The 13862-nt window shown below is 42.3% G+C and overlaps 1 protein-coding gene across 1 annotated transcript in view; it reads right to left on the reverse strand.

Annotated features, from left to right (window-relative positions):
* Nucleotides 1-619: 619 nt before the first annotated feature.
* Nucleotides 620-13862, reverse strand: part of p2ry2.1 (purinergic receptor P2Y2, tandem duplicate 1) — a gene marked incomplete at both ends in the record, with an annotated part of 101429 nt that continues 88186 nt past the window's right edge. The window contains 2 exons of the mRNA XM_080731114.1: nt 620-700; nt 3396-3517. Coding sequence (XP_080587240.1) covers nt 620-700; nt 3396-3517 — 203 coding nt within the window. The remainder of the gene's footprint in view (nt 701-3395; nt 3518-13862) is intronic.

Here is a 13862-nt window from a genome sequence, read left to right on the forward strand (position 1 = left end):
CCCCCTGTCTGTCATCATCATTTATGACATCATGCCTTTTGTAGGCATGTCATCATCATGTCATCATCATATATACCCTTTATATAGAAAAGGGACAGACCGACATTTGCTTATGTAGGCCTACCCATTTCATGGGTCTGGCAAATATTTGTGAACTGTTGTGGTAAAAGGAGCCAATGGAATAAAACCACCCTAAGGGCTACTATCTGTACCGAGTAGACCTCTAGAACTACTGCACATGTAAAAAGGGCTGCTATCTTTAAACTCATTTTCTATATGAGCAATTGTTATTGGTATGATAATGAAATAGTTTGAAGGGAAAAATTGCTGCCATTTGTCCCAAAGTGACTGCAAAAGATTTGTTACCCCTGTCCCTGAGTGAGTGAGTGAGCAAGTCTTTTCCATTATATCGATGACCGACCTGTGCAGTTTGTAGAGGGACTGTAGCTGCAGTTCTCTGCAGGCCCACGGAATTGGAAGTGGTGCTGGATGTGTAGGGAGTGGGACTGCTATCCTATAAGTAGAAAAATAATTAAAAAAAGTCAGACACTTAATGCTTGCGCACACTAATGAATGGGCTTCTATGCATTATGTGCACAGAAGCGTGCACACGACTGACCTGTACCCGTTTCTGTGGACTCAAATCCAAAATGCCCTCACTGTCCAGGTCACTCTCCTGGTCACCCTCCTGGTCACTCTCCTGGTCCATTGGCAAAGACACCAGAAACACAGTAGCGTGTTTAAAAGCTTTCTCTAAAAACAGGAATTAATTTATAGTGCAAGAGTCTCTTGAGCTCTAGTCTAGACTTTTTTTCCCCACAGGGAGCCTTAAGGTGTTCCTATATTCAAAGCGAGAGCGAGTGTGTGTTTAATGATTATAGGCTTAGAGAGAGGGACTGAGTGTGACTTTTGTTTCTTTCTGACCCAACGCTTGGGTCCTTTGTATGTATTTCACAAATGTATATGAAAATTGAAACACACACTAAATGATGTGTAGAAGTCAAATGCAAATGTGTAAACTGTTAACAAATACTGTATGTACATAGTCCTTATTTTGCCACATTCATAGTTGGAACAGCAGCTTACCACATTTTGTCCAGGCTCCTCTGGTGCATCTTCTACAGTAGCTAAAAGGAGAAAACAGCATTGACATCTCTATAAAGCAAATAGACTACACTAATTCGGTTACTAATTCTTACTGGTCGGTAGAGTCAACAAAAATGTTACACGAGTAAAAGAAAAGTTATTTAACATTAATTACTCAAGTGTTAGATAACTGTTCCTTTAAAACTGGGAGGAGCCAAGGATTTCATGGTTGAGTGCCATCACAGCCAGTTAACTGTTCAATGTAAGCAGTCACAATACCAGCGTGCACATTGCTTTGAGGGACCCGGTTTTAGGCAATAGCGGTTTGCGTTGTGGTTTGATAGGCTGAAAATAGGTTCACCCTAGTGTAGCAGTGTGTTAGTTTAACACAGAGTGTCCACAAATCAAATCACTCCCCGTGTGGGAGTTTAAAATGTCTTTATGTAACACTAGGTGCATTTAGACCCTTATGGGATATATTCTCTCAATGTACATTAACATTCTGTATTTTGCAGTGTAATGTGTGTCCCTCATACAGAACAGTGAGCTGAGGGCCAGTGAGTTTGGCTAAGGCAATCTAATTTGGTGTCTTGGGCTGTCCCGGCGGGATGAAGTCCCAGCAAACTGAGCTTTGCAATCATGAGTGTAATGCTGTTGTCCAAATATTGCTGACCCACAGACAGGAATATTTGATTATTCTGTGTCCATTTTATGAAAAATCAGCATCTTAGACTGAAAAGTGTTACCATTTATTGTTTGTAGAGTAGGAGTATGAAGACCATTTCAGAATTAATCTAACATATAAAAATGTAAATGGTCCAAAATGTATGGTTAGTGTCTAGATCCTGTTACCCAGAAGGACGTTTCAGGGAATTGTAACTTTAACTAGCTTCAAAGCTGCAATTCATTGTGATTATTGTGATTGTGACTTTGTTTGAACTTTAGGTTAAGGTTTAATCCAAAGTTCTAACATCTGCAGAAACAAAACAAAGGTGTTTTGAATTTGTCACAACAAAAAAATGCATTAAGCACCCTCCCAATTTTGTATGATACTGTACATGTTAATTATATTAGGTTTCAATTATCATGAAAAAGTAAGCAGTATTCTCTGCTCTTACTTTGGTCTGTGTGTGTTAAAGGAGGGGCCTCTCCAATATGTAATAGACACATCTCACTTAAAGGTATATTCAGTGATTGTATTTCATTCAAATAAAAATATAATTGGTACATTTTCCATTCATTCTCCTCACTAGAATGTGTGCTGACCATATAAGGACTTCCACCATGGCCCATGTTACGAGTATAGCTTGATTCGGTTTTCAGAGGTGGCCAGCCAGTCCCCGACCAATCAGGGTAGAGTATGGCCATAGTTATGTTATGATGTTTAGTTATGATGGTCAAAATAAAAGTTTTGAGAACCACAGTCGCTCTGAATTAAGAACGTCTGCTAAATGCCTAGATTGTAAACTACTGAACTCATAAAATGCCACAGTCTCAGAGTAAATCAGTTTCATACATATCCTGAAGCTGGAGACGTAGGCCTACCAATATTTAGTGATTGGGTCTAATGATCAAAACGAGAACATTATAATGGTGTAAAAAATCTATAAAAAACTAAACATTTCCACACTGTAAGGCCAGTAAGGGACAAGATGAGCCCCAGCCACTTTCATTATCACTGAATACACTTTTAAGGTCCACCTAACGGCAGAGCTACACCAGGCCTTTCAAAGTGCGTGTGTGGAATTTACTGCACGCGCAATGCACGTTTAGAAAGACCCAATTCATTTCAATGGTGTAGTCTACACCAGGTGTGGACACGCAAGTCCAGCATACGTGTGAGAGCATTATCTGGTGTAGCTTGGCCGTAAAAAATTCTGACCAGACAAATGGTGAAAAGAAGAAAAAAGGGTTCCTCTCCCCAATTCAGTACAACATAAAAAAAAAAAAAAAAACGTTGAATTTGGTTTCCAGGGATTCCAATTCACAATATTTAATATGTAAAATGAAATTAAAAAATAGATCCGTCCTTCTGGCAATTGGCTTTAGACACTAGAGAGTTTATTTATTATAAAATAAACATAGGACAGATATTAAATACGTTTTACCGAAAGAGCAGATGAACATCGGAACCACGAATCTTAGGGACACCTCAACATCAAAGCCCCGGAACATGGGGGAACTGGAACGTGGGAACTCCAGAACAGGAGGCCATCTGAACACATGCAGAACACCTTAACCACCTTAACCATTCGCCCGCTCTACTATGAATTGATTCACAGTAGATCGGGTGAACCATTACATCCAACCTGGTCCTTCAGCTGCTTCATCAGCCTCTTCCTCCTCAGTAGCTTGCTCTCCTCACTCCCTTCACCAATACTCTCCACTCTGGCTCTCTCCAGGTACTTCGCCCTCTCCTCTGCTGGCAAGGCTGACCACGCAGCACCAGCATGTTTTATGTCCCCTAAAGAACAAAGTATCATGCAGCATTATTATTAGAGGGCATCAGCCTGTAGACAGCCTAAGGACCTCAATAAGGGTTGCCATGACCATCATATATGAAAGTAAATTGTCCATTATAAAATGATAGGTAAGATTAATTGCCGCTCAATTTAACACTTCATTCTTTACTTACTGCGGCTGTGCAATAGAAATGTCATACTGTACCTCAACACTTGCAAATCCAAATACCTACATAGCGATTGAATATGTCTATGTTTTCACACTTGTTATTTTATTGTAGCAACAGTAAAAACATTTCACTTTTTTACATATTACATTTACATATTTTACATTCCGCAGAATAGAAGACAGAGCGTGCTGGCCACGTTCAGGTGTTTAGACAGATATCTTGTGTTGTGTTTATAGATGGTTGTGTCCCCTCTCCAATGAGCACTTATGCCCGGTCGGGCAACCCGAAAGCCAACTTCACCTGCTGCCAGAAGGTTTTATTTACCTACCGGGGGCAGGTGGGCACGCCTTAGCGTCAATGCCTGCCTACACCTTTGGTCCCCTGAAAGGTGAGTTTTCAGAGATGAAACCAGTGATTCAGTGAACTAAAACTTTAAGGGCATGATTCCACACTTTTAGCAAATTGATTTTTTTGACGCTCATTCTAGTATTGTGGCTGTCCCTCTTTTTTGGTTATTTAATCAGATATGCAGGAATTCATTGAGGGAAAGGTCGCATTGACTATGAGTAAAAAAACCTAAAAGTTTTACCCCGTCTTATACCCCAAGCCATCCTAGGCAGCAAAGTGTGGGGGAAAATATGCAGGGTCAGGGTGGGTTGTAGGTGTCTTTTTCATATTTAGAGCAAAGAAAGTACCAAATAGATTGCCATCCGAAAATGTATCCCACTAGTATTAATGCTGCTAAATAAGTAAAGCAACCTTCAGTCATGACTCATGCTTGATACAAGCCTGGGATCCCGAGGCTATGTTTGATTAAAAAAAAAAGAGAAGGGATACTTGATGAAAGTTTATAGTGGATCATTCTTTATCGAGAGAAATGTCATTTATCTCCTAGACTTTTATTTACAGTCATAAAGCTCTTTGTTGGCACGGATGATTAAGCAGTAAATAACATGACAGAATATACCTTTTTTCATGTGGTCACGGCAAAACAGGTTGTAACCTGTGAGGTCACAACCTGTCTGGGCCCTTCTCTTCCTCCGGTTTCTCAGTTTGTTTCCCACCCAGTTCTAGAGTAGAGAAAGCAAACTTTTATGGCTATTTGAAAAGTTCTCAAGATATCCCCACCACCCTCTTCACCACACACCCACAAAGCTAATTTACTTTACAGTACCTTAACGGCTTCCGCTGGAAGGCCAGAAGCCTCAGCAGCGTCTGAAATTAGGGTGGACCTCTTTGTTGTCATCCCCTTCTCATAAAATGAGAAGAGGATGGCAGTGGTCTCAGGTGGGAATGACATCTGACAACACACAAATCATATATAGTTAGTCATTTCACACGTAAAGGGTACATTACACCAAATGAGGGATATGGGACGTTTGCCATAGAATAGTCCATTGGTTGATCATAATAATCACTTCAGAGCTTTGTGGGCTATTACTTGTTGTATCTTACATTCTAATAGAGCAAATCAACCTATATCATTCCAGGCTTTTGAAAAAGCAAGCAATCCACAACAGCCTGTTGTGGATTGCTTGCTTTTTCAACAGGGCCAGGCAGGAATTATAGCATAAATGAGGTTTTTGGGTAAAGTGAACTCAAAGTCTACTCAGGCTGTCTTTCATACATACAGAAAAACTAAACATTATTTGAACAGATGTTTGATTTTGGACAGCGTTAGCAACACATTGTAGCTACCATAGTTTTTGCTTTTTGGTTTATGAATCAGACCTGATCTCATCGATCAGGTAACACGTTTATATATGTTATATGAGCAGCACAAAATGACTGTCACTAGATCAGCTAACACCGGAATCTAACATTGACCCCACAGTCCTTAACTAGCATTGAAAAGCCAACCAAGAGAGAATCTAACATAAGCTTTGAATGCATCATGATTTCAGCCACCATCAGCTACACGTAAACAAACCAGGCAGGGACTGAGCACTGACCTCCCGTTGGTTATACCAGGTTAACATTTACAACGTCGGCAGGTTAGCGTTTCTCCAGGTTAACATTCACCAGCGTTAATTGTACTGAGGTTAAGGTTAGGGTTAAGGTTAGGTTTAGGTGGTCTAACCGTCTAAGCAAAGGGAGGTCTAACAACAACAACAAAACAAACTTCCGGGCTTTGCTTTAACGTTAGCGGCCACCCCTTAACAACTGAAGGCAAACAAACTTACCGTAGGATCAGATGGCGAACCGTGAACGTAGATATAATAATAATATATACCAGTAAGACTCCCTAATCGGGAGATAAGCGACCGTTGGTCGCTTATCTCCACAAATAGGCCAAAAGTTTGTTTTACCAATTATCAAGACATACGGGCAGTTGACAGTTTGCCATGGTTACTCATTGAAGTTGAATCTCCATATATGGAGATAACCTACGCATCACACTAAGTCTGACCTCACCAGTCCATATTTGGGCATGAGCAACTTATGTCTCCATATATGGAGATATGATGACATCACACAGTCCTCAGCCAATGATGTGGCGTGATGTCATACAATGCACAAACGAGCCCTACAGTATAAAGGGGCAATTCTTGCCAGGAAAGAAGCATTTCTTCGACTCAGACTTTATCGCCAGGGTTGGCTTATAGCAGCTGTCGGTAGGACCATATATGGATTCTGTTAGTGTGGATCTCCTAACAGGGCATCATCTGGGATACAATCCCTTTTATGCCCATATATGGAGATCCCTAACAGAATCCCTTTCATGCCCATGTATGGAGATCCCTAACAGAATCCCTTTTATGCCCATATATGGAGATCCCTAACAGCATCCCTTTTATGCCCATATATGGAGATCACTAACAGCTAACAGAATCCCTTTTATGCCCATATATGGAGATCCCCAACAGAATCCCTTTTATGCCCATATATGGAGATCCCTAACAGAATCCCTTTTATGCCCATATATGGAGATCCCTAACAGAATCCCTTTTATGCCCATATATGGAGATCCCTAACAGAATCCCTTTTATGCCCATATATGGAGATCCCTAACAGAATCCCTTGTATGCCCATATATGGAGATCCCTAACAGAATCCCTTTTATGCCCATATATGGAGATCCCTAACAGAATCCCTTTTATGCCCATATATTATGGAGAAATCCCTGCTCTGAGTATCTGACATCAGTGTGATGTCACCTGTTTATGCCCATATATGGAGATCCCTGCTCTGCGTATCTGGTTGCTATGGTAAACAGTTGGTTGCTAGGGTAAACAGTTGGTTGCTAAGGTAAAACCATGGTTGCTAAGGTGGTTGCTAACGTACACTAACAGACCAGCAACAACAGACTGTTGCCACAGCAACGTACACAAAGGTTTGTGTACACATGTGGTGTGATGTCATACTGATGCGGAGATATGAGCAGGGCAAAGGTGTGACGTGTGACGTGTGACCGACGGACGGACGGACGGACGGACGGACGGACGGCCGGTGGAGGTTTTCATAGTAAACTGCTCCCTGACGGTCGCAATAATAAGATGTTGTATATCTTTATTACCAGTAAGACTCCCTAATCGGGAGATAAGCGACCGTTGGTCGCTTATCTCCACAAATAGGCCAAAAGTTTGTTTTACCAATTATTACACTCTATGTGAACATTTACATCAACAAATCCCAAGTACTATGCAGAACGACCCATTTCAAGTTTTTAATGTACAACAATATTTAGAAAATAGGTCTACAAGCTCACAATGCTACGCATTGTCCTCGTCCCTTATATTCCCATAGGTTATATGGAGATCTCAGTGTTTGTCAGTCCTTGTTCATTTATGCCCATATATGGACATCTCTATATCTACTGTAACAGTCCTTGTCCCTTTATGCCCGGAGATCTCTTAACTGTAAGTCCTTGTCCCTTTTATGCCCATATATGGATATTCCTGATGTCATCAGTATATGAACATATATGGGCTTTCTGATATGCCCATATATGGAGATCTCTTAACTGTAAGCCCTTGTCCCTTTTATGCCCATATATGGATATCCCTGATGTCATCCGTATATGCCCATATATGGGCTTTCTAATATGCCCATATATGGAGATCTCTGTATCTCCATATATGGGTATAAAAGGATACTTCAGGTCTGACATCAGGTTTGTTTATATTGGGTTGCTAGGTTTGACATCACAAACTCCATGGGCCATCTGACCTAGAAATCTATATTTGGGCATAGATGACTCATCGTGACCTCATCATGATTTCAATCGCTATAAAAGGACTCTCAGTGACATACACTCTCAACAGATAAAGCAGTCAACCAGCCTACCAGTCAACCCATTCTTTGATTACTTTGTACAACTAGATTAACTTTTCAATGGCATCCCCACTGGAATTGACCGAAATGTACGACAGACAATGCCGGTCTTATACCAGGAAAGAAGCATTTCTTCGACTCAGACCTTATCGCCAGGGTTGGCTTATAGCAGCTGTCGGTAGATAATGCCGGTCTTATATAAGGGTCATTTGTGTACGGTGTGATTTGCCATGGTTACTCATTGAAGTTGAATCTCCATATATGGAGATAACCTACGCATCACACTAAGTCTGACCTCACCAGCCCATATTTGGGCATGAGCAACTTATGTCTCCATATATGGAGATATGATGACATCACACAGTCCTCAGCCGATGATGTGGCGTGATGTCATACAATACACAAACGAGCCCAGATATGAGCAGGGCAAAGGTGTGACGTGTGACGTGTGACCGACCGACCGACCGACCGACGGACGGCCGGTGGAGGTTTTGATACCAGTAAGACTCCCTAATCGGGAGATAAGCGACCGTTGGTCGCTTATCTCCACAAATATCACAACCTCCACCTCTCACGTCATACGGGTAGCCATAGTTACACCTGGAATGTTGAATCTCCATATATGGAGATAACCTACGCATCACACAAAGTCTGACCTCACCAGCCCATACTTGGGCATGGACGACTTATATCTCCATATACGGAGATGGCCATATATGGAGATACGATGACATCACAGAGTCCACAGCTGATGATGTGGCGTGATGTCATACAATACACAAACAAGCCCTATATAAAGGGGCAATTCTCACCAGGGAAGAGAGCATTGCCTGGAATGTTGAATCTCCATATATGGAGATAACCTACGCATCACACAAAGTCTGACCTCACCAGCCCATACTTGGGCATGGACGACTTATATCTCCATATACGGAGATGGCCATATATGGAGATACGATGACATCACAGAGTCCACAGCTGATGATGTGGCGTGATGTCATACAATAAACAAACAAGCCCTATATACTGATGCGATACGATGACATCACAGAGTCCACAGCTGATGATGTGGCGTGATGTCATACAATAAACAAACAAGCCCTATATACTGATGCGGAGATATGAGCAGGGCAAAGGTGTGACGTGTGACGTGTGACCGACCGACGGACGGCCGGTGGAGGTTTTCATAGTAAACTGCTCCCTGACGGTCGCAACTAAACTGCAACCTTACGGTCGCAACCAGTAAGACTCCCTAATCGGGAGATAAGCGACCGTTGGTCGCTTATCTCCACAAATAGGCCAAAAGTTTGTTTTACCAATTATTACACTCTATGTGAACATTTACATCAACAAATCCCAAGTACTATGCAGAACGACCCATTTCAAGTTTTTAATGTACAACAATATTTAGAAAATAGGTCTACAAGCTCACAATGCTACGCATTGTCCTCGTCCCTTATATTCCCATAGGTTATATGGAGATCTCAGTGTTTGTCAGTCCTTGTTCATTTATGCCCATATATGGACATCTCTATATCTACTGTAACAGTCCTCGTCCCTTTATGCCCGGAGATCTCTTAACTGTAAGTCCTTGTCCCTTTTATGCCCATATATGGATATTCCTGATGTCATCAGTATATGAACATATATGGGCTTTCTGATATGCCCATATATGGAGATCTCTTAACTGTAAGCCCTTGTCCCTTTTATGCCCATATATGGATATCCCTGATGTCATCCGTATATGCCCATATATGGGCTTTCTAATATGCCCATATATGGAGATCTCTGTATCTCCATATATGGGTATAAAAGGATACTTCAGGTCTGACATCAGGTTTGTTTATATTGGGTTGCTAGGTTTGGCATCACAAACTCCATGGGCCATCTGACCTAGAAATCTATATTTGGGCATAGATGACTCATCGTGATCTCATCATGATTTCAATCGCTATAAAAGGACTCTCAGTGACATACACTCTCCACAGATAAAGCAGTCAACCAGCCTACCAGTCAACCCATTCTTTGATTACTTTGTACAACTAGATTAACTTTTCAATGGCATCCCCACTGGAATTGACCGAAATGTACGACAGACAATGCCGGTCTTATACCAGGAAAGAAGCATTTCTTCGACTCAGACCTTATCGCCAGGGTTGGCTTATAGCAGCTGTCGGTAGATAATGCCGGTCTTATATAAGGGTCATTTGTGTACGGTGTGATTTGCCATGGTTACTCATTGAAGTTGAATCTCCATATATGGAGATAACCTACGCATCACACTAAGTCTGACCTCACCAGCCCATATTTGGGCATGAGCAACTTATGTCTCCATACATGGAGATATGATGACATCACACAGTCCTCAGCCGATGATGTGGCGTGATGTCATACAATACACAAACGAGCCCAGATATGAGCAGGGCAAAGGTGTGACGTGTGACGTGTGACCGACCGACCGACCGACCGACCGACCGACGGACGGCCGGTGGAGGTTTTGATACCAGTAAGACTCCCTAATCGGGAGATAAGCGACCGTTGGTCGCTTATCTCCACAAATAGGCCAAAAAATTTGTTTTACCAATTATCAAGACATACGGGCAGTTGACAGTTTGCCATGGTTACTCATTGAAGTTGAATCTCCATATATGGAGATAACCTACGCATCACACTAAGTCTGACCTCACCAGCCCATATTTGGGCATGAGCAACTTATGTCTCCATATATGGAGATATGATGACATTACACAGTCCTCAGCCGATGATGTGGCGTGATGTCATACAATACACAAACGAGCCCTACAGTATAAAGGGGCAATTCTTGCCAGGAAAGAAGCATTTCTTCGACTCAGACCTTATCGCCAGGGTTGGCTTATAGCAGCTGTCGGTAGGACCATATATGGATTCTGTTAGTGTGGATCTCCTAACAGAGCATCATCTGGGATACAATCCCTTTTATGCCCATATATGGAGATCCCTAACAGAATCCCTTTCATGCCCATATATGGAGATCCCTAACAGAATCCCTTTTATGCCCATATATGGAGATCCCTAACAGCATCCCTTTTATGCCCATATATGGAGATCACTAACAGCTAACAGAATCCCTTTTATGCCCATATATGGAGATCCCTAACAGAATCCCTTTTATGCCCATATATGGAGATCCCTAACAGAATCCCTTTTATGCCCATATATGGAGATCCGTAACAGAATCCCTTTTATGCCCATATATGGAGATCCCTAACAGAATCCCTTTTATGCCCATATATGGAGATCCCTAACAGAATCCCTTTTATGCCCATATATTATGGAGAAATCCCTGCTCTGAGTATCTGACATCAGTGTGATGTCACCTGTTTATGCCCATATATGGAGATCCCTGCTCTGCGTATCTGGTTGCTATGGTAAACAGTTGGTTGCTAGGGTAAAAAAACATGGTTGCTATGGTAAACAGTTGGTTGCTAGGGTAAACAGTTGGTTGCTAGGGTAAAACCATGGTTGCTAAGGTGGTTGCTAACGTACACTAACAAACCAGCAACAACAGACTGTTGCCCCAGCAACGTACACAAAGGTTTGTGTACACATGTGGTGTGATGTCATACTGATGCGGAGATATGAGCAGGGCAAAGGTGTGACGTGTGACGTGTGACCGACCGACCGACCGACCGACCGACGGACGGCCGGTGGAGGTTTTCATAGTAAACTGCTCCCTGACGGTCGCAACTAAACTGCGACCTTACGGTCGCAATTATTTTTGAGCAGCGCGGGCTCCGGCTCTGCTGCGACTCCTTGGAGAGGCTGAGAGTCTACGCAACTTCCGCTCATGTGACTTCCGTTAAAAATGCCCCAAAAAATACATTATATTTTTTATAATTGAATAATGAATAAACACGATAGCCCAAAATACATTATCAATATCCTTAAATGATTATTAATTAAACACGATGGACTTGTAATTTCGGTCAGCACAAAATAAATACATGAATAAATAAATAAATGCGCCAACAAACCATATACATTCATTGAAGGAAGGTAAAATAAAATAATATAAAATACAATGTGCTTTAAATATTATAAATAGAATGCATTTATTATATGACAAAACCACCGTAATGTTGAAATGTTTTCATTTTTAGCCACGTTGCCATGGAAACCCCACTAGCCGGTCTGAAAGAGGGGGCGGGGTTCCCGTGAGAACAGCCAATGGAGAAGCGTTGCGCATTCGATGGAGATAAAGGAGCAATTCCTGCAGTTTGGGTCTGTAACGTCTGAACTCTGAAAGCGCTGGCCCGTGAGGACAGCCAATAGAAAAGCGTTGCCATTCCCTGGGCCAAAAAGAGCAGTTCCCGTAGTCTGTGTTAGAGGAGCTACAAAAACTGCGCAGTTCCACTGCAGGGAATGAGGGTCTTTTTGAGTAGTTTCTCCTCATGGAATGCAGGGATTCATAGTAGATCGGGTGGTCCAGTCTCTGCTGCGTGACGTCTCTGTGCGTGTGCGTGCGTGCGTGCGTGCTTGCTTCCTGCGTGCGCGCCCGAATTCACTAGGGGCACAAGTTTTAGCGTAGCACCGGGCCGCTCCCTGACCGTAGTGGCACAGCGTCTCGGGTGCTACACCAAGAGGGGTGCCCCTGATGAATTCGGTGACCATCTACACTGCATAGCGCATGCGCACTGAAACTAGTGCGGTTTCTGCTGCTCTACTTCATTTCAAGTTGCTATAAAAGTTAATGGTTTAATTCGTTTTTTAATGTAACGTGTAAGATAAACACTGTAAAGATTTATTATCAGTTAAAACTGGAACAGCTAAAAAACATTTCACTAGTGGTTCTCAAAGTGGGGTCCGGGGACCGGGGTCCTTGAGGGAGTTCCAGGGGGTCCCCAGATAAATGATAGTTAGGAACCAAATAGAACTTTATGGGTCTGTAACTCAGTGAACAAATAGAACCAAATGGACCCGTTCCATTTGTACTCCTTTTTGCTCTCCTTTAAGGCGTGTGGAAGGGCGTTCCACATGTTGATGGTATAGCAGGAGAACGAGTTAGCGCCTTGTTTAGTGTTAAATCTACGTTGATGATGATTAGTGGAGCTGCCTCTGGTGTTGTGATCGTGAACATCCTTGACCTTTAAGAAGTAGTTTGCCAGGTACATGGGTATCTTGGAGGTGTAGTGTATCTTGTACACCAGGCCCATTGCAAGATGCTGTACTCTGTCAGCTACTTAGAGCCACCCCACGCTTTCGTGGTGATGATCGGTAAGGTGGGTCTGAGGAGGAAGACCAAGCACAACCCTAATTAGTTTGTTCTGGGCTGTTTGGAGCTTTAACTTTAAGGCAGCTGGGGCATCGCGATACCAGACAAGGACTCCGTAATCAATGAGGGGCCCAATAAGAGCACCTCCTAGTGTCTTTCGAGATTTAATATTGATCAGCGGGGCAACCCTTTGCAAGAAACAAATTCGTTGGTTGACTTTTTTGATTACCTTGGTAGTCATTTTTTCACTGGATAGGTTAGCCTCCAGGATGCAACCCAGGTAGCAGATGTGTTTTTTTCTTTCAATCACAGTGTCACCTACTTTAATTGTGAAGTTCTCAACTAGGCTAAGTTTCTGACTAGATCCAAAGAGGATACATTCAGTTTTACCTAGGTGAATTTGAAATGTGACGTCTCTACACTGCAGGGACATGGCGCATGCGCACTGAAACTAGTGCTGTTTCTGCTGCTCTACTTCATTTCAAGTTGCTATAAAAGTTAGATGGTTTCATTCGTTTTTTAATGTATTGTGTAAGATAAACACTGTAAAGATTTATTATCAGTTAAAACTGGAACAGCTAAAAACATTTCACTAGTGGTTCTCAAAGTGGGGTCCGG

Source organism: Nannobrachium achirus, assembly GCF_963921795.1.
Source record: "Nannobrachium achirus genome assembly, chromosome: 8".
Classification (NCBI taxonomy): domain Eukaryota; kingdom Metazoa; phylum Chordata; class Actinopteri; order Myctophiformes; family Myctophidae; genus Nannobrachium; species Nannobrachium achirus.